Source organism: Cheilinus undulatus, linkage group 2, assembly GCF_018320785.1.
Source record: "Cheilinus undulatus linkage group 2, ASM1832078v1, whole genome shotgun sequence".
Taxonomy (NCBI): Eukaryota; Metazoa; Chordata; class Actinopteri; order Labriformes; family Labridae; genus Cheilinus; species Cheilinus undulatus.
The window spans coordinates 54355630-54377706 of NC_054866.1; the positions used below are offsets into that span (position 1 = coordinate 54355630).

Below are 22077 nucleotides of genomic sequence, written 5' to 3' on the forward strand. Positions count from 1 at the left end.
CCCTCTCCATCTTTTAGAAAGCGTGTGCTGAAGCAAGCCGTTCTCAGATTTCCCCCTCATGATATCATGTAGAGAGTTAGCCCCGCCCCCAGGTTTGGTTGGCCCTCCGCGCTTGGAAGACAGTTCCGCCCTCCTCTCCTTATCTGCCAGCTGAGGAGGATGAGGAGAGCCGCAACCATTAAGCCACATCCATTTCCAGAGAGGGGCGGAGTCAGACAGCTCATTAACATTTAAAGCCACAGGCACAGAAACAGCTCGTTCCAAGCAGGGCTGAAACAGAGGGGTTTTTAGACATGCAGAAATCCATAACTGGAGTGTTTTTTCAGCAACAAACTTCACAGGCATGTTTTGGGGATCTCTGAGACCGATATACACTTGTCTTAAAGGGGTGAAATATGTGACCTTTAAAGTCAGACTAGTAGATGAGTTTTGTGTTTGCTGTGGTGACATTTAGCATCCCTGACATACTCTAGTCTGAGTTAGCCTCATTCATAAACTCATTAAACACTCCCAGAGATTTGAAGATGATAAAACAGGAAGTGCTAAAATGCTAAATCATGGCTGGTTTTAGGAGTCACCACTGCAGCACTCTACAGGTGTGTAGGTGGTTGGTTGATTTTTATGAATGATTATTTTTACTCTGGTCAGCACTGATTCTGTTCTCCTCTTAAGCTCCTGTTCTATTTTTAAGATTTATTTTTGGTTTTTTTGCCGTCATCTGAGAGATAGGACAGCGGATAGAACCAGAATCAGGGATGAGAGACACACAGTGAAAGATCCACAGGCTGGACCTGAACCTGGGCTGCCACCAGGTCCACCAGGTGATCCATGCCCTCCCTTTTTATTCTAATTGGACAGTTTGATGTTAGATTCACCAGTTAGAGCATTAATGTCTGATATTAGACATGTTCTCTTAAGTTTAAATACAATCTGATGTGGAAAGCTTTAAATAATATGTTTTTTGGTGTCTGGTTTCCCTTTGTTGTTTTCAGGTAAAAAGCTAAAAATTAATAAAATTATAAAATAATTCCTCTAATTTGGTTAGAAAATGTAAACACATAAAAAGCATTTTCACATCCCAGTAAAAACAAGTAAACAACAACACAAACAAACAAAAATGTACCCTTTAACCCTGTTAAGATCAGGTAAAAACAGGGATTTATACCCGACTGGAACATTCAGATACCAAGTTTTGATGTTTGGACTCATCCAGCCTCGCTCAGGTCTTAGATCCTCTTAGAGATCTAGAGGTTTGTCTCAGCTCCTCAACAGCTCTTCAGCTAGCACCAGTTTATCCTCTTATATCTACCGGACCACAAAAATGGAACAAAAGAAACACATCTCTCAAACAGGAGCCAGCTCGAGCTAGATTGTATATCAACGAAGAAAAGCTGTTAAAGAGGCACTGCTAGCCTCTAAGCTAATGGCTAACTGGCACCACTGAGCTGATGTCTAGGCTGTTGGAATCAGAGGAGGGACAGGTTCTGGAAGGACTTTTGGTCCAGAGCAACATCACCTGGTATCTGAACACGGATCTTTCATGTAAAATGTAAACAGGTCGTTTGACCGATCAGTTCATGTCTGAAGGTGAGGCTCGCTTTAGGGGAGTGTTGCCTTGACCTCGTGACCTCTCTTTGGATTGGCTGTTAGATGTCACTCCAGAGGACGGCCAGCCGACTTTTATCCACGCTGACGAAGTATTCCCCGGACAGAGACCACGCCACGGCACTGATGGACGAACTAAAGACAGAGAGGAGAGAGAGGTCTTAAAGGAACAGTATGACCTTTAATGTGCTTTTATCTGTTTGTTTTCTGACTGTCACCCATGAATTTAGAAAAAACATTTATAAACCCTTTTAATGGTCTGTAATAATACGGGGTTCCTCAGAGAAGGATTCTTGGCTCACTGATATCTACAGTCCATTTCTAGGGATTCACATGAACAACCTGAGTGGATCTGTAGATCAGCCCACAAACTCAGCACCATTTATCTTAAACACACAAAAAACATGCTACTGATATTTAGTTAAGATAGGAGCCAGGGTCCAAAATTTGGGCCCTGGAATGAGTTAAACCTGGAATTATTTAAACCTGGAGTGACTTGATATAAACCTGGGATGATTTGGACCAGGATTGGCTTGATTTAAACCTGCGATTATTTAAACCAGGAAGGAATTTTATCCTGGAATGAATTGGACCTGGAATGACTTGAACCTGGAATGACTTGGACCTGTAATGACCGGATCTTGAAAGAACTGATCCTGGAAAGACTTGATCATGGAATGGCCTAATCCTGGAATGAATTGATCCTGTAAAAACTTGAACCTGGAATGATTTGGATCTGGAATGACTTGATCCTGGAATGGCTTGGATCTGGAATGACCTGATCCTGGAATGACTTGAAGCTGGAATGACTTGGAACTGGCATAACCTGATCCTAGAATGACCTGAACCTGGAATGAACCTGGAATGACCTGATTCTAGAATAACTTGGACCTGGAATGACTTGATCTTGCAATGACCTGATCCTGGAATGACTTGAACCTGGAATGTCTAGGACCTTAATAACCTGATCCTGAAAGTACTTGGACCTGGAATGACTTAAACCTGGAATGACCTGATCCTAGAATGACTTGGAACTGGAATGCCTTGATCCTGGAATGACCTGTCCTGGAATGGCCTGATCCTGAAATGACCGGACCCTGGAATGACCTGATCCTGGAATGACTTGATCCTGGAATTACCTGATCCTGGAATTACCTGATCCTGGAATGACCTGATCCTGATGCTGATTCAAAGGTACTGGAAGTTCTAACCAGCCTTGTTGTGAATAATTGCTTCATAAATTAAATACCAGAGGACTATGGACTAGAGTTACCTGTGTTTGTCAGGTAGGTGTGTCTCCAGGTCACCTGTGGAGACGTTCCAGATGTAGACGGTGCCATCTGCTGACCCAGCTGCCAGGAAACAACTGTCTGGACTGGAGAGAGAGAGGGTCAAGTCCGACTTCAGTTTAACTTGTTCAGACCTGAATCAGCCTCAATCATCAGCCTCTAAATATGAATCATGGTTAGAAAACAACCTCTAGATGTTAGTGTTTCTAGAATCTTTATTCCAGCCGCTGTAGCAGATAGAGACATGGCATCACAAACATTTACCAGTTTAAACCTTTAGCTTTGACTGGACTTCACTGCAGGCTCAGAGATTGTATATCCAGATATTTCCAGGCTAATCTGAACCAACCGATGTTCGTCCTCACATCTTCACTCCTGAGGACCCGAGCAGAGACATCACATACTGAACATAGAAGCTAGTCTCCTAAACTAAGCGGGCCGCTCAAGTTTAACTCTGACCTGTGACTCCTTTCTCACATGTCGTCCCCCACCCTCTCTACCTGATTTCCTGCTCCATCCACTCTCCAGTCCTCTCCAAAGAAAGTCTTCAAAAATACATAAAAGCTTCCTTCTGGTATGCTTTCAGATCTTTAAGAACAGAGTCTCTGTCAGAGAGTCTGTTCCTTTCTCTTTCAAAATTACATAAAAACTTTTTAAAGCTGCAGAGAAATTAGGAGACAAAGACCCCACTAGACTCCAGTGTTGGCCAAGTATCCACCGGCAGATCTGGTCCCATAGATCTGGTTTGATTTGATGCAGATTTCACACGTTAATGCTTGGGTTTGAGGCTCGGACTGATCCAGCAGCTGTTTGATTTGGTTCTCCTCGGTGGTACCTCAGGGAGAACCCAGCAGGGAGCCTGACTGTGTGGAAACACATTTATGGATTTAGTCTCTCTGTCACAGCATCACTCTGCTGCTGTTGTCATGGAAACTGCAGGAAATTAACCACACAGCATCTCCTCTCTCTCTCTCTCTCTGTTCATCTCAGTTCTCTGTTGGATTGATTAAGGAAGATATTGATCCTAATCAGTCAACAATCAAAACATCAACCTGATGATAAATGTCGTGATTTAGTCTCCTGCCTTTTTTCTCTCCAGGATGAAATGATCCTCCGATAGGCATTCAACACACTGTAGATAAACTCCACCACCGGAGGGCGCTCAATCAAAACAATAACAAAAGATGGTGTCAAGGGAAGCAGGGAATCATGGTAGAGATTCCCTCTGAGGTCCAAATTACATCTGCACAGTGAATGTAGTCACAACTGTGATGTCTGTGCAGAGCATTTCTCATCTTTGGTGTTAAAGATGTTGCGTTTATTTAGTTTATTTTACTAACTGGCTCCAATAAAAGAGAATTTTCAGGGGTAACGTGTTACAAAGTAAACTGTTAAGAGTACTCTGTTGTAACGTTAATGTTACCTGATACCAGACAGACTATTTCATAAATATACTGCATTAATATTTTTAACATTCAACTGGGAAAGCTCCCATAGAATGTGTTTGGGAGGGGCAGGACTTTTCAACAAAGTCTCAAAAGGTGATTGGAGGAACATTCTGCCACATTCATGACAGGCCAATTGGAGCAACTAGACAAACCGAGGTTGTATGCATGTGCAGCTCTGCAACAAACTGGCAGGCGAATGCTGACAAAGTTTATGAACAGTGGATTACAGTGTGGATAAAACTTCTGCCATGGCCGGTCAGGAGAAGAGCGAAACTGTCTTCTCGCGAAGAGAAGCCTTCACTGTGACTCTTTGCTCTTGATTCCTCTGACCACAGAACAGTTTTCCATGTTTCCTCAGTCCATGTTAAATGAGCTTTGGTCCAGAGAAGACGGTGGTGTTTCTGGATCCTGTTCACATATGGCTTCTTCTCTCCATGATCCAGTTTTAACTGGCATTTGTGGATGGCACAGCCAACTGTGTTGACAGACAATGATTTCTGGAAGTGCTCCTGAGCCCAGACAGTGATTTCAGTACAGAATCATGCCTGTTTTTAATGCAGTGGCCCCTGAGGGTCCCTTCAGCCTTGTCCCTTGCTCTCAGAGATTTCTCCAGATTCTCTGAATCTGTTGATGATATAATGGGCTGTAGATGGAGAGAGATTCTAAAGCCCTTTTCACACCGCCGCGGGGTAACTACCCTGAAAACCGCCTCCCTGCCGGAGGAGTCTCCTGAAATGCTGAGCGTTTTTTAAAGCAGCTGCTGCTGCCGCGGTACGAGGCAGCAATGACATAGAGGTGCTTCGGTGAACGTCACAGCAGAGCCCACCCACAAGTCCATCACACCCCCCCTCCCCAAAAACACGTAGAGTACCTCACAATCTCTGTATATTAACATGTATAATGTACTGTAAAACGGAGGGAAAAATATGGTTCCATCATCAAAATAATTCCCCCTAGAAAATACATTTCAATGGTTGGTTCCACAATTTTTCTTCTGGTTGTCTTTGTATGACGGTAGAGCTGTGCGGTAGACCTCAGGATATTCAGGATTCACAAACATTATGAGCTCCTTCATTGTTTGCCTTAACCCATGAAGCCTGCTATTTCCGGGTTCTCTCCCTCATTTGACGTGATTGGCTGCTGCCAGGCAGCTGCCGCCAGAAAATTCAACACGCTGAACTCCGAGCGGCAGGGCAAAATCTGTGTGTGTTCACGTGGGCGGCAACTGCTTCTGGGTCCTACCGCCACTTCCCGTCTGCTGCCCGTCCCTCATTAAAATGACTGGAGGTGGTGAGTTGCTCCGCTGTGGTGTGAAACAGGCTTAAGTCTTCACTATTTTACATTGAGGAGCATTTTCCTGAAAATGTCTGACTCAGTTTTTCACAGATTGGTGAACCTCTGCCCTTTACTTCTGAGGGGCTCTGCCTCTCTAAAATGCTCCTTTTATACCCAGTCATGTTACTGACCTGTTGATAATTAACCTGATAAGGTACAAAATGCTTCTCCAGTTGACACACAGAAGGGAGAGGCCCTTGAGGGACCTGCAATGAAAAGTGTGCTTTTATTTATTTCTTTATTAGTAATTAGTGTCATTATTGAATCAAAAATGATTAAATTAATCAGTCAACAGACTGAAATTTGAATCAAATAGAATAAAATACAATACTGGGGGCCTGTTCCTCCCTTAAAAATGTGTAAATGGTGTAGTCCAGCCCTGCGATATAATGCAAGTACATTGCTCATAAATGGGGAAATTATTGTTAAAAATAGATTAAAATGCATAGATATGTTATAGATTTGTTGCTTGGCCCTGTGTAATATTCTTTCTGAGGACCAAAATCCCTGGCTATGCCCCTTCTTGTCCCAACTTTTTTGAGATGTGTTGTTGCCATCAAATTCAAAATGAGCTAATATTTTCATGAAATAGTAAAATGTGTCAGTTAAGCATCTGATGGTTTTTTTCTGTTCTGTTATGAATCAAATATGGGTTTATGAGATTTGACAGGCTTCCCTGCCTTCTTCACAGCGCCCCCTACTGTGGTTCTAAATATTCTTAATTTTATAGACGATTGATGATCAACCCATGAAATAAACTTTTTTTTTTTACTATTTTGTTGTGTAAATTCAGCTGTTCTGCTTGTCTGAGTGTTTTTCTGCTTCTGAGAACCAAAGGCAGATTAATTCAATTCTATTCTGTTCTGTTCTGTTCTAGTCTATACTATTCTATGAGTCATCAGCTAGAGGCCATTATGGTAGCCCCGCCCACACTCAGCAGGTCAATGATCTGATCAGATCTGATTCAGATGATTTTCTCTGAAATTACAGATGCCGCTCTCATAAATGTGTCTGGATTCACTGTAGAAACTTTAGTCAATATCACTCCACTTTATTCTGATTTCAGCCAAAGCAGGAACCTTTATAAAGTTGTGGATGTTTGAGCAGACCAAACACTCAGAGCAGACGGTCAGACAGAAACATGATATCCTGGGAATATGAGAGCTAAAAGCACCCATAATGAATCAGTGTGTGTGAGTAACAGCCTTCTGTCTGCTCCTCTGGTTTAATAGTAACCCTGAGGATCCAGAGGTAGAGGAGGGGCGTGTCACTGATTTACCTTACACCAGGTGACTTTAGACGGCAGGTAGAGGAAGAGTAAGCTCACCTGATCACGGCCTTGGTGCTGTCACTGCCACATTTGAATCCTTCAGCTCTGACGGACACAAACATACAGAAACACGCCATCAGCTCGCCATCATCACAACCACACTATCAGTGGCTCGCCATCATCATTACCACGCCATCAGCAGCTCGCCATCATCATAACCACACAATGAATTTATCCAACGTTTACCTGAAGCACATTCGGTCGTTGCTCCACCTCCTAAGGTCAACCAGCTGGAGGCAATCGTCCCGGCAACAGCTGAGCAGCTGACGGTGGTCAGAGCTGATGTCCAATGAGGTGACTTTACCCTGAGCAGGAAGCTCCTGAACGCAGCCGACTCTCACTCTGTGAACGACAAACAACATTTTCATGCTCTAGAGCTGAGCTCAGACGTCAGAGATGGTTTTAGCGCACCCTAGAGGGAAATGGTGTCATATTTCATCACATCCTGTAAACCACGAGCTGTACAGTTTCATATCATATCATTCTATTATGTCAACCTTTGTCCTCCTGTTCTGTTTCACATCATCATGGATTACATCATCTAGTTCTCTATGATTTTGTTTCGTCTCATATCCTGATGCATCTTATTGTGTCCTGTAGTGTTGGAGTGCATTATATCCTGTTGTATTGTGTTTTCTCCTATCGTATCTTGTTGTTCTATTGTGTCATATTTATTCCAGCATACCACTATTGTATCAATGAACTTTACTATCTTTTTGTTTAATATTGTGACTGAGATCGACTAAGGTAGCACTAAAGCTAGCCTTCTGGTGGTAGCTTCTGCCTGTCGAGCTATCTGTCAATCAAATGAGACGAACCAATCAGGCCGCAGTGAGGTTATCCTAAATATAATCTAAAGGATTGTGGTACCGAAAAATGCACTCCCCATACAGTGAGAGCACATGAAGACATTAGCTAATGAGACACGTTTGGTTTTTTGAACCAGGCTGCACTTCTGCATTGGCTTCATTTTTCAGGATCAGGTGTTGCCACTCAATCCTACCATATGGTATTGCATCGTATCATATCATACGGTACTGACCGTACCGTTCTCTATCTTAAAGGTCATTTACACCAAGCCGTCCAGGCTCAGTTCAGTGCAGAACGTCACACATTTTCTTGTGTCCATAGAACAAAAGTTGGAAAGGGTCCCAGAAAACTGACCCGTACTGTCCCACTTTTCGGCACCCTTCCGTAGGGGTATCAGTCCTACCTATCCGTACCAAAAAGGTGGAGCTACACACACAACAACAGAGGGTTGTACTAACGTCATGTCAGCACATGACACAGCTGCTCAGTTGCGAAACATGTAAGTCTGCTCTGTGAGGAGCTGCAAAAACAGGAGACAGACAGAATAATATCAGTGTTGACCGGGATATTTGGACTACAAAGAGATCCAAACTGTTTCTTAGTCTGTGGATATTGATGTCTGGCCATAAATCAAGTTTCCTGACGTTTACCTGGACCTGATTTTAAGAACACAAAGCAGAGCCTGAAGGCTCACTTGAACCTTTACTTTATATTTAACATGGCGAATTCTCACAGTACAGCTCTAAACTTTTGTATTTTGTCATATGAACTGTTCTAGACTAGATATATTCACATAATAACATACTGTTATGACTCTAAATGTTTCTGTACATGTATTCCATCAGCTGAGGATCTGTACTGACAGCAGTTAACATAATTAAGATGTAGTTATTTAAAAAAAAAAACTTCAGCTGAAATGAAGCTGTTTAATTATTACTCCCTACTGATTTCTGTCACTCATCCTTCCTACAACTCAGCCTTCACATTCATCGCCTTTACAGCCTGCCCACCAAATGAGAGCCCAGGTGTTTGTGGAAATGCAAACTATTTGGGGGTTTAGCATACCAAACCACACCAAACCGTACTGAATCAAACCGGACCCCCTGATGGAAACACAGCTATACTGTACTGTACCTGCAGCATATGGTACTGTGATGTATTGAACAGTACCACACCATGTGAAATAGTACTATGATGTACAGTACTGCTGTAATGCTGCATTGGATGGACAAGAAGAACACAAACTCAAACCTGCTCTAAAAATAATGAAGGGTGAGAGTTTTAGAGCAAACATGAGACACATGAGAACATGTCTTTTAAATGAGTGATGATTCTAAACAAAAACTACAGACCAGGTGTGCAGAGGTCTTAAACAGAGCAGGAAGTCTAGGCTGGAGGTCATGTATCTATAATCACAGACTCATCAGGATCATCTGGAGAGCTGGCGTTAGTTCCAGAAGCATATATCATCATCAGTCGACAAGTGTCAGTGTCCAAGAATGTTAGCTTTAAATACTTCAGAACAGTTTTAGCTGTGAACGTACACTATATTGCCAAAAGTATTCACTCACCCATCCAAATAACTGAAATCAGGTGTTCCAATCACTTCCATGGCCACAGGTGTATAAAATCAAGCACCTAGGCATGCAGACTGTTTCTACAAACATTTGTGGAAGAATGGTTGCTTTCAGGAGCTCAGTGAATTCTAGCGTGGTACTGTGATAGGATGCCAGCTGTGCAACAAGTCCAGTGCTGAAATTTCCTCGCTCCTAAATATTCCACGGTCAACTGTCAGTGGTATTATAACAAAGTGGAAGCGATTGGGAACGACAGCAACTCAGCCACCAAGTGGTAGGCCGCGTAAAATGACAGAGCAGGGTCAGCGGATGCTGAGGTGTAGAATGTGCAGAAGTCGCCAACTTTCTGCAGAGTCAATGGCTACAGACCTCCAAACTTCATGTGGCCTTCAGATTAGCTCAAGAACAGTGCGTAGAGAGCTTCATGGAATGGGTTTCCATGGCTGAGCAGCTACATCCAAGCCTTACATCCCCAAGTGCAATGCAAAGCATCGGATGCAGTGGTGTAAAGCACGCCGCTACTGGACTCTAGAGCAGTGGAGACACGTTCTCTGGAGTGATGAATCGCGCTTCTCCATCTGGCAATCTGATTGACGAGTCTGGGTTTGGTGATTGCCAGGAGAACGGTACTTGTCTGACTGCATTGTGCTCAGTTTAAAGTTTGGTGGAGGGGGGATTATGGTGTGGGCTTGTTTTTCAGCTGGGCTTGGCCCCTTACTTCCAGTCAAAGGAACTCTGAAAGCTTCAGCAAACAAAGAGAATTTGGACAATTCCATTCTCCCAACTTTGTGGGAACAGTTTGGGGATGGTCAAAAATTCCCATAAACACACTCCTAAACCTTGTGGAAAGCCTCCCCAGAGGAGCTGGAGCTGTTATAGCTGCAAAGGGTGGACCGACGTCATTTTAAACCCTATGGAATAAGAATGGGATGTCACTTAAGTTCATATTCGAGTCAATGCAGGTGAACGAATACTTTTGAAAATACAGTGTAGTTTTATCTCTGGGTTTAATTTGGTGTGGGTAATGTTTGGTTCAGTGTTGTATGATAAATGTGTGCGATGTTGAACGACGTATTTACACAGCTCCAGCATGAGTGCAGAGCCTTTGGACGAGCATCTGACGTGGTGAAATAAAGCTTATCTTTAACTTGAAACTTCGATGAACGAGATAGACTTCAGATTTTTATTGCTGAATTATCTAAAGTGGATTCTTGTTTCATTTAATGACCCCTTCTCTGCTTTAGTCTCACTTCTCTAACTTTCTATGAAAATCACTAAAACATACATTTAAGCAGAAAAAAAGCTGAGATGAAGAATCTTACTGACAAAAGGCCAAGACAGACACATATACAGACCAATATTTGATTTAAATCAATCAAAGCAGTGACAGTCTGTTGGATGGTGTTAGAGTCAGCCAAAGGACGGGACAGTTCTGACTGGATACTGGAGCTGTCAATCATCAGCTGGTTCAAAGCAAAGGCAGGGACAGATCTGTAGCAGTTGCTAGGTAACAGAGGGAGCGGAGGGTTGTCATGGCGACTAAATGAATGAATGAGAGGTGTCTGGGGTCTGAACCCTGGCAGTCAGTCCGATGCTGAGCTGAGAATCAGCTGTTTGATCGGTTTGATCGTGTTTCTGATCAGAGAACCGAGAACAGAAACAATCCTGATGACTGGACTAAAAATAATTAAGACTCTCCATGTTTGGTCTGATGACAGAGAGGATGGGTGAGGGGTGAGGGAGTTGGGGGGGGCTGTTTGAGCAGAAGGAAGAGATGAGTAAGTAGTAAATGGACGCCATGATGGCAGGTTAATGAAGGAGCAGATAGTAAGAGTGGAGAGCATGAGTGCACAAGGGAATATGCTCCTAATGAGAAGGCTTTGATCAGGAGGAAGGGTGGTGTGTTTGTGTGTCTTACAGATGCAGGTTTTTTGAACATTACATTTAGCTTCTTTCTGAGATGTTTCATACCCATTCTTAGCAGTTTGGCGTCAGTCATTCAAGATTACATTGAGCTTCATTGTAAGATTATTCATACCCACTTTAATTGTTCAGTGCCAGCCATTCAAGATAGCCTTTAGGTTCTTTCTCAGATTTTTCAAACCCACCATTATTATTCCACCAGCACTTAAAACCTTAATTTGACCCAAGTGAGACAGGTGAGACAGGAGAGACAGGTGAGACAGAAGAGAAAAGTGAGACAGAAGAGAAAAGTGAGACAGGAGAGACAGGTGAAACAGGAGAGACAGATGAGACAGAAGAGAAAAGTGAGACAGGAGAGACAGGAGAGACAGGAGAGACAGGTGAGACAGAAGAGAAAAGTGAGACAGGAGAGACAGGAGAGACAGGTGAGACAGAAGAGAAAAGTGAGACAGGAGAGACAGGTGAAACAGGAGAGACAGGTGAGACAGAAGAGAAAAGTGAGACAGGAGAGACAGGAGAGACAGGTGAGACAGGAGAGAAAAGTGAGACAGGTGAGACAGGAGAGACAGGTAAAACAGGAGAGACAGGTGAGACAGAAGAGAAAAGTGAGACAGGTGAGAGAGACAAGAGAGACAGGTGAGTCAGGTGAGACAGGAGAGACAGGAGAATCAGGAGAGACAAGTGAGACAGGTGAGAAAGGAGAGACAAGTGAGACACTGAGGTCTCACCTGTGAAGTTGTGTGAATGATTCTGTGTGGTTTATCAGGAGGAAGGTCGGAGGATTGTAGGATTCTTTATGTTTTTAGTTATTATTAGGGTCCTCGGACCCCTTCTAGCAAGAGCTAGAAGGGGTCCTTGCCCGAAGTCAACGTGACGTCAGTCGCCAAAGACAGCCACACATATATCCCATGTGAAGTGAATGGGAGAGATGGTGCATTTGTGTGTGTGTTAGTGCCCGAAGCGCGCATGAGTGTGTGTTTGTGTGTCTTACAGATGCAGGTTTTTTGAACATTACATTTAGCTTCTTTCTGAGATGTTTCATACCCATTCTTAGCAGTTTGGCGTCAGTCATTCAAGATTACATTGAGCTTCATTGTAAGATTATTCATACCCACTTTAATTGTTCAGTGCCAGCCATTCAAGATAGCCTTTAGGTTCTTTCTCAGATTTTTCAAACCCACCATTATTATTCCACCAGCACTTAAAACCTTAATTTGACCCAAGTGAGACAGGTGAGACAGGAGAGACAGGTGAGACAGAAGAGAAAAGTGAGACAGAAGAGAAAAGTGAGACAGGAGAGACAGGTGAAACAGGAGAGACAGATGAGACAGAAGAGAAAAGTGAGACAGGAGAGACAGGAGAGACAGGAGAGACAGGTGAGACAGAAGAGAAAAGTGAGACAGGAGAGACAGGAGAGACAGGTGAGACAGGTGAGACAGAAGAGAAAAGTGAGACAGGAGAGACAGGTGAAACAGGAGAGACAGGTGAGACAGAAGAGAAAAGTGAGACAGGAGAGACAGGAGAGACAGGTGAGACAGGAGAGAAAAGTGAGACAGGTGAGACAGGAGAGACAGGTAAAACAGGAGAGACAGGTGAGACAGAAGAGAAAAGTGAGACAGGTGAGAGAGACAAGAGAGACAGGTGAGTCAGGTGAGACAGGAGAGACAGGAGAATCAGGAGAGACAAGTGAGACAGGTGAGTCAGGAGAGAAAAGTGAGACAGGTGAGAAAGGAGAGACAAGTGAGACACTGAGGTCTCACCTGTGAAGTTGTGTGAATGATTCTGTGTGGTTTATCAGGAGGAAGGTCGGAGGATTGTAGGATTCTTTATGTTTTTAGTTATTATTAGGGTCCTCGGACCCCTTCTAGCAAGAGCTAGAAGGGGTCCTTGCCCGAAGTCAACGTGACGTCAGTCGCCAAAGACAGCCACACATATATCCCATGTGAAGTGAATGGGAGAGATGGTGCATTTGTGTGTGTGTTAGTGCCCGAAGCGCGCATGAGTGTGTGTTTGTGTGTCTTACAGATGCAGGTTTTTTGAACATTACATTTAGCTTCTTTCTGAGATGTTTCATACCCATTCTTAGCAGTTTGGCGTCAGTCATTCAAGATTACATTGAGCTTCATTGTAAGATTATTCATACCCACTTTAATTGTTCAGTGCCAGCCATTCAAGATAGACAGGTTCTTTCTCAGATTTTTCAAACCCACCATTATTATTCCACCAGCACTTAAAACCTTAATTTGACCCAAGTGAGACAGGTGAGACAGGAGAGACAGGTGAGACAGAAGAGAAAAGTGAGACAGAAGAGAAAAGTGAGACAGGAGAGACAGAAGAGAAAAGTGAGACAGGTGAGACAGGAGAGACAGGTAAAACAGGAGAGACAGGTGAGACAGAAGAGAAAAGTGAGACAGGTGAGACAGGAGAGACAGGTGAGACAGAAGAGAAAAGTGAGACAGGTGAGACAGGAGAGACAGGTAAAACAGGAGAGACAGGTGAGACAGAAGAGAAAAGTGAGACAGAAGAGAAAAGTGAGACAGGAGAGACAGGAGAGACAGGTGAGACAGGAGAGAAAAGTGAGACAGGTGAGACAGGAGAGACAGGTAAAACAGGAGAGACAGGTGAGACAGAAGAGAAAAGTGAGACAGGTGAGAGAGACAAGAGAGACAGGTGAGTCAGGTGAGACAGGAGAGACAGGAGAATCAGGAGAGACAAGTGAGACAGGTGAGAAAGGAGAGACAAGTGAGACACTGAGGTCTCACCTGTGAAGTTGTGTGAATGATTCTGTGTGGTTTATCAGGAGGAAGGTCGGAGGATTGTAGGATTCTTTATGTTTTTAGTTATTATTAGGGTCCTCGGACCCCTTCTAGCAAGAGCTAGAAGGGGTCCTTGCCCGAAGTCAACGTGACGTCAGTCGCCAAAGACAGCCACACATATATCCCATGTGAAGTGAATGGGAGAGATGGTGCATTTGTGTGTGTGTTAGTGCCCGAAGCGCGCATGAGTGTGTGTTTGTGTGTCTTACAGATGCAGGTTTTTTGAACATTACATTTAGCTTCTTTCTGAGATGTTTCATACCCATTCTTAGCAGTTTGGCGTCAGTCATTCAAGATTACATTGAGCTTCATTTTAAGATTATTCATACCCACTTTAATTGTTCAGTGCCAGCCATTCAAGATAGCCTTTAGGTTCTTTCTCAGATTTTTCAAACCCACCATTATTATTCCACCAGCACTTAAAACCTTAATTTGACCCAAGTGAGACAGGTGAGACAGGAGAGACAGGTGAGACAGAAGAGAAAAGTGAGACAGAAGAGAAAAGTGAGACAGGAGAGACAGGTGAAACAGGAGAGACAGATGAGACAGAAGAGAAAAGTGAGACAGGAGAGACAGGAGAGACAGGAGAGACAGGTGAGACAGAAGAGAAAAGTGAGACAGGAGAGACAGGAGAGACAGGTGAGACAGGTGAGACAGAAGAGAAAAGTGAGACAGGAGAGACAGGTGAAACAGGAGAGACAGGTGAGACAGAAGAGAAAAGTGAGACAGGAGAGACAGGAGAGACAGGTGAGACAGGAGAGAAAAGTGAGACAGGTGAGACAGGAGAGACAGGTAAAACAGGAGAGACAGGTGAGACAGAAGAGAAAAGTGAGACAGGTGAGAGAGACAAGAGAGACAGGTGAGTCAGGTGAGACAGGAGAGACAGGAGAATCAGGAGAGACAAGTGAGACAGGTGAGTCAGGAGAGAAAAGTGAGACAGGTGAGAAAGGAGAGACAAGTGAGACACTGAGGTCTCACCTGTGAAGTTGTGTGAATGATTCTGTGTGGTTTATCAGGAGGAAGGTCGGAGGATTGTAGGATTCTTTATGTTTTTAGTTATTATTAGGGTCCTCGGACCCCTTCTAGCAAGAGCTAGAAGGGGTCCTTGCCCGAAGTCAACGTGACGTCAGTCGCCAAAGACAGCCACACATATATCCCATGTGAAGTGAATGGGAGAGATGGTGCATTTGTGTGTGTGTTAGTGCCCGAAGCGCGCATGAGTGTGTGTTTGTGTGTCTTACAGATGCAGGTTTTTTGAACATTACATTTAGCTTCTTTCTGAGATGTTTCATACCCATTCTTAGCAGTTTGGCGTCAGTCATTCAAGATTACATTGAGCTTCATTGTAAGATTATTCATACCCACTTTAATTGTTCAGTGCCAGCCATTCAAGATAGCCTTTAGGTTCTTTCTCAGATTTTTCAAACCCACCATTATTATTCCACCAGCACTTTAAACCTTAATTTGACCCAAGTGAGACAGGAGACACAGGGGAGACAGAAGAGAAAAGTGAGACAGGTGAGACAGGAGAGACAGGTGAGACAGAAGAGAAAAGTGAGACAGGTGAGACAGGAGAGACAGGTAAAACAGGAGAGACAGGTGAGACAGAAGAGAAAAGTGAGACAGGAGAGACAGGTGAGTCAGGTGAGACAGGAGAGACAGGAGAATCAGGAGAGACAAGTGAGACAGGTGAGTCAGGAGAGAAAAGTGAGACAGGTGAGAAAGGAGAGACAAGTGAGACACTGAGGTCTCACCCCTTCTAGCAAGAGCTAGAAGGGGTCCTTGCCCGAAGTCAACGTGACGTCAGTCGCCAAAGACAGCCACACATATATCCCATGTGAAGTGAAAGGGAGAGATGGTCCATTTTTGTGTGTGTTAGTGCGCAAAGCGCGCATGAGTGTGTGTTTGTGTGTCTTACAGATGCAGGTTTTTTGAACATTACAATAAGCTTCTGCCCTACAAACTTCATTCCCACTATTAGCAACTTGGCATAAGCCATTCAACATTACATTTAGCTTCTTTCTGAGATGTTTCATACCCATTCTTAGCAGTTTGGCGTCAGTCATTCAAGATTACATTGAGCTTCATTTTAAGATTATTCATACCCACTTTAATTGTTCAGTGCCAGCCATTCAAGATAGCCTTTAGGTTCTTTCTCAGATTTTTCAAACCCACCATTATTATTCCACCAGCACTTTAAACCTTAATTTGACCCCCAAAACACGCTCAAAAACTCACCAAAATTGGCACACACCTCAGATTCTGCAAAAAATTTGATATAATGAAAAAATTAACTCCAAACATGCCAAAATGTGCTCTCTAGCGCCACCTAGGCACACTCAAACGACCCCCACGGCCAGTAGGAATGTCCTAGAGAGATCAAACCAACGTTGAAACGCTCATCTCATCGAGCCCACAAATCACGCACTGACACCCCTAATCTATCTCAAACAGGAAGCTGGCAATGTGCCTTTCAAAATAACTACACGGTGGAACTGCTGTGGCAGTTAGGCCTCTACACAAAAAATCAAAGGTCCTACAGCTTTAAAAATGACATGGATGGATTCCTGACAAAATTACAACAAAAATATCTTATTTTTAGAGAGATTTGGCCAAAATTGTGGCATCTGTGAGGTGAGGTTCAAAAAAATTTCAGTTAATTTGACTCCTGAAAAAAAGAGCAGTTGGTGATGATGTCACTCACTGATTGACAGTTCAGTGCAGCTGGTCATGTGACTCACTGAAGGCGGGAAAATGGAATGTGTAATACACACCCATTATAAAGTCTGAGGCTCCTGACAGAGCTGCAGGTACACACCTCAGTCTAACTTTGAGCAGGTCAAAGGGTCAAAAAGGGATGAAACCCTCAAAGTGGAGGTCAAATGGGCATGAGGGACGTGCGACAGAGCGAGGACCCGACCAATGCTGCTTGCAGCTTTAATTATTTATCTTGTTGTTGTTTCTAATGTTGTTGTTTATGTTGTTGTTGTTTATGTTCTTATCGTTGATTATAGTATTGTTTCTTAATGTTTTTAGTTATTATTTATCTTGCTGTTGTTTATATTGTTGTTGTTCATATTGTTTTTATGTTACTGATTATACTATTATTTCTTTATGTTTTTAGTTATTAGTTATCTTGCTGTTGTTTATGTTGTTGTTGTTTATGTTGTTATTGTTGATTACAGTATTGTTTCTTTATGTTTTTAGTTGTTATTATTTATTTTGTTGTTGTATATATTGTTTTTGATTATGTTGTTGTCGCTGTGCAGGGGAAGCATGGTAGTTACTCTGTTCTAAAACGCTGTTGTCATGGTTACCTGGTGTCCCACACTCTGATCTTACAGTCAAAGTGTCCGCTGATGATGCAGTTCTCAGAACAAACCAGGTCGCTGCAGTATGACGCCACCTCAGCTACCTGCACACCTGCACAGGTGAGTCAAACAGGTATTAATCAGACACCTATCACTGACATGCCATTGGTCAGTTATTGATGATTGATGAATGACTCACAGGCGGCTCTGTGCAGGTCCCACAGTCTGATGGTTCTGTCTGCGCTGCCTGTCACCACCTGATGGAGAAGCGAGCTGAACCTCGCCACCGTCACCTTCCTGCTGTGACCCGTCAGAGTCAGCTGACACCAACAGGGATGACAGGAGAGACAGGTGAGTCAGGAGACACAAGTGAGCCAGGTGAGAAAGGTGAGACAGGAGAGACGGGAGAGAGAAGTGAGACAAGTGAGACAGGAGAGACAGGTGAGTCAGGAGAGAAAAGTGAGACAGGTAAGAGAGGAGAGACAGGTGAGACAGAAGAGAAAAGTGAGACAGGTAAGAGAGAAGAGACAGGTGAGTCAGGAGAGAAAAGTGAGAGAGGTAAGACAGGAGAGACAGGTGAGACAGAAGAGAAAAGTGAGACAGGTGAGAGAGGAGAGACAGGTGAGTCAGGAGAGAAAAGTGAGACAGGTGAGACAGGAGAGACAGGTGAGACAGAAGAGAAAAGTGAGACAGGAGAGAGAGACAGGTGAGACAGAAGAGAAAAGTGAGACAGGTCAGTCAGGTGAGACAGGGGAGACAGAAGAATCAGGAGAGACAAGTGAGACAGGTGAGTCAGGAGAGACAGGAGAGACAGGTGAGTCAGGTGAGACAGGGGAGACAGAAGAATCAGGAGAGACAAGTGAGACAGGTGAGTCAGGAGAGACAGGAGAGACAGGTGAGTCAGGTGAGACAGGGGAGACAGAAGAATCAGGAGAGACAAGTGAGACACTGAGGTCTCACCTGTGAAGTTGTGTGAATGATTCTGTGTGGTTTATTTCTACGTTACCTTGGGAACGGGGTCATCCAGCCGCCACAACAGGGCTGATTTATCATAGGATGCAGCAAGAATCCTGGAACCCTGGAAAAAAATTTAAAAATAAAACAAACAAACAAACAAACATTAAAAGCTGGGACTGAGGAAAGGCTCCAGGTGTGCAGTTCACAGCAAGTTTGATTTACCGCCGGGTCAAAGTCGATGCAGGTGATCCCCTCTGTGCTGCCGTCCATTGTCATTCTGTGGGTCAGCAAGCCTGATGACGAGAACAGAAGGGGAGAAAAAACAGAAACAGGAAGAAAAAAGAAGAAAAGGCAAGACAACAGGGAAGAAGAGTAGATGTTAAAAAATAAAATGGTGAGAGAAAAAATAAAAACAGAAGAGGAAGAATCTACACAGAGGGAGAGACAGCAAGGAGAAGTGAAGTACCTGCTCTGACCTCCCACAGTTTGATGACTCGGTCCGTTCCCCCAGTCGCCAACAGGTCTGAGCTGGGGCTGAACCTCAAAGCGTTGATGCCCTGCTCATGGGCCTCCTGACAGAGGGAGAGAGAGATTTAAGAGGCTGCCCAGCATTAGTCTGAGGGTTTCTATCCTTTAGTCATCAAATCGATCCTCTCCTTTCTTTGGTGTCATGTTTTAGTCAGACATCTTTCAAAGATTTACATCCCATCATTGTTTAAGGATCCAGTCAGCAGACTGGTTACTCACAGCTTTACTCAGCATCCCTTAAGTTGTTTACAGTCACATGATCCTGATGATGAGCGATGAGAGATGAGATAATATCAAGATAAGAATAATACACCTTGTAGGATGAACCACAGAAGCTAGCTCCTGTTTGAGCACCATTTTCCTCCTTTGTTGTCCTTACTTAATCCACATTAAAAAGCCAAACTGGTATTAAAAGAAGAGCAACCAGCTCTACCAAGCTGAGCCATGTGATCTGGATCTCTAAAAGAGACGGATTTTCCATCAAGTGAGGCTGAACAGACATCAGCAGTAGAAACACTAGACTGATCAGGGTTTACCATGACAAACTGGACCACTTTGAGGAAAGGGGACCATACAGGAGTGGTGTGACTCTGCTCATTCAGGCTCATACGGAGCATTTTTACTAGCTAATATTCACCAATTCCCCTCCTGCTGACCATCTGGAGTTCTTCCCTATAACAAGATGTCATCTGCAAACAATCTGTGCAGACGTTACAGCAGACAGCTACCTCAGTTTTAAATGCCTCCTTTTTAAATCCTTTCAACAACTTCATCCACTGAAATGAAGACTAATCCTTTATTTCTACATCTGTCCATCCATCAGTCTATTTTAAATTCATTAATATATTTATTTGTTTGTTTGGTTATTTTAATTTATTGAAGGCATAAATGTATTTATCTCCTGCTTTACTTCAATAACTGATCAATGTGGCATTTTTATTGATTGTAGTGCTTGACATTCCGGTCTATTATAGGTTCTTTGCTGATGACATTACACAGCAGTAGAGAGCTCCAGATGGGGGCAAGCACTCTACCAAAAGGCCATGTTTAGAGCTGTTTATGACCATACCCAGCATTTACAGTGTAAAAATAAAAACATTCGAATTCTTAGGCTACTGTTGTTTCCCTAAAAAATGAAATATTAAGGCAAAAAAACAGAACAAGTTTTAAAAACTCAGAGAACAAGCAGCAGGCAGGAATTTTAAAAACGCCTGGGGCAGCCGCTCCTGTATGGTCCATTTCCACAAACATCATTTCTAACCTGACAGGTGGAGCTTTAATCATCTTTATTTGTTTTTTTCCTCTATTATTTGAGTTTTATTTTAGTTTGAATGGTTTCCTTCTCTGTAGAGGGAATCTGATGTCCCTTTGTAGTCATAACTAATCTCACAGGCTGTTAAAAAGGCTCCGCCTACTGGTGCACATTAAGTCACCTTAAGCATGGGTGCACAAAGTGAGGAGGAAGGAGCGGTGACAGCCTCAGACTCTTAAAGGGACAGTCCGTGTTTTTATATTCTAGTTTTACTTTGGGGTTGTAAGAGGAACCATGACCAGCCGGTGTTTCAGATGTCCTCTACTTCACATTGAATGTTTATTTTTTTTCCTCTGAGGAGAGACGGAAGCCAGTGAGGGACACTAACAGGTCAGTGAAACCTGCTGAGAGAGATGCATGATGGGTAATGAGCTGCAGACAGAGGAGCTCTTTGTCACACATGAACACTGAGTGAGTCAAAGAGCAAAAACATGATCCAGCACATTCAGACTTTAACCTGAGGATTTAACTACAAGCTGATAAATCTTTACTAATCAAAACTATCGATTTAAACTTTTATTACTCATACAACACATCTGCCTCATGTGCTGCAGTTTTTTTTTCACCACAAGGGGGAGACAAACATCTCTGAGAGGAACTACAACCTCTCTGCATGTTCTCCATAGTTGGCTCCTGTAGCTAAGCATTTCTAAGGACTTAGCTTGTATATTGCTGTTTATCCTGCTAACAGCTGACCAATCAGACAGGAGGGTGCCTCATCATACTGAGCTTTACCTGTGAAATTCACAGTGGTGTTACATAATATTCTACTTTGAACAAATATTCATTTTGGTGAAAATATATATATTTCCATTTCCCATCTCTGTCCACAGCTTGAACCTTGGAATGGTCAGCTGTTACACACGCTCCAGGGTGGCAGAGAAGAACAGTCTGGAGGAAAACACTCCTCTGATAAATCCTCAGCTCTTTGGCTAACTAATCTCACATTTATTTCCTCCTGAGAGTTTGCTCTGTTCTGTCAAATTATCCAGGTTTGCAGGATTTCTGCTGAAGCTACCAAATTTACCAAAGTGATGCTAAAGCAGCCTTTGTGATGTGTGTGTGTACTTGTGTACTGTGTGTATTTTGTGTGTACTTTGTATAGTGTGTGTATTACCAGGACTTGTCGGGCTCTGGCTGGGACTCTGGCATACAGGCAGACCCCTACAGGACTCATCAGATCCTCCTCCAGACAGCACACAGAGTGGCCCCGCCTCTTCCTGCTGACATCACACAGTCACATGACCCATCTTACTGTGTTTGATTTGATGAGAAAATTCACTTCAAGCATGAAAATAAATGATTATACAAAAAAGAGTCTCCACCAGCAGTAACTAATACATTCACTCACTGATGAACATCTTTGGTTTTTACTGAGCATATGAATTCAGAAGTAAAAACATAAATTCATCTCAGTCAAAAGGACGTGTGCACTGACACACATGTAGGATAAGGTAAAATAGACGGCTTTAATAGCAGAGAAGAAGAAATGATTGATAGGAGGACTTACTGAAACATCTCTCTGATAGAGGAAAGGATCCTGGGAGACGTTGCTGACGCCGACCTGAGAAAATGAAGAACAATCAGCTGATCAATACTCGTATTTACAGTGATCAATAATCATGGGTGCTTCTTCCCGTCTGTGTTACGTTTGTGTAACGTGTGTTTATCTGCTGTTTAGTGTGGCGTAGACATATGTGGCTCTCATACCTGAAGAGTCGAGCATGTCCTTTCTGGTTGGACTCATCCTGGTTGTCATTCTTCGGAGACGTGGATCTGGAGGCCGGAGCGCTGGAGCAGCTAAAGGAGGAAAAAGAGGAGTCAAACACAGAAAGA

The 22077-nt window shown here is 43.4% G+C and overlaps 1 protein-coding gene across 2 annotated transcripts in view; it reads right to left on the reverse strand.

The window, feature by feature from the left end:
- Window positions 1-289: 289 nt before the first annotated feature.
- The window catches only part of LOC121516628 (protein Atg16l2-like), a 36564-nt gene continuing 14776 nt past the window's right edge, over window positions 290-22077 (reverse strand). Inside the window, exons 7-18 of one of the 2 annotated variants that reach the window (XM_041798011.1) lie at window positions 21952-22041; window positions 21752-21805; window positions 21359-21461; window positions 18868-18973; window positions 18624-18694; window positions 18451-18522; window positions 17644-17764; window positions 17451-17556; window positions 7194-7349; window positions 7005-7052; window positions 2879-2980; window positions 290-1740 (exon numbers count right to left, since the gene is read on the reverse strand). In XM_041798011.1, coding sequence (XP_041653945.1) covers window positions 1647-1740; window positions 2879-2980; window positions 7005-7052; window positions 7194-7349; window positions 17451-17556; window positions 17644-17764; window positions 18451-18522; window positions 18624-18694; window positions 18868-18973; window positions 21359-21461; window positions 21752-21805; window positions 21952-22041 — 1123 coding nt within the window. In that variant the 3' untranslated portion in view covers window positions 290-1646. Of the gene's footprint in view, window positions 1741-2878; window positions 2981-7004; window positions 7053-7193; window positions 7350-17450; window positions 17557-17643; window positions 17765-18450; window positions 18523-18623; window positions 18695-18867; window positions 18974-21358; window positions 21465-21751; window positions 21806-21951; window positions 22042-22077 lie in introns of both variants that reach the window. The other variant, XM_041798003.1, reaches the window with a different exon arrangement.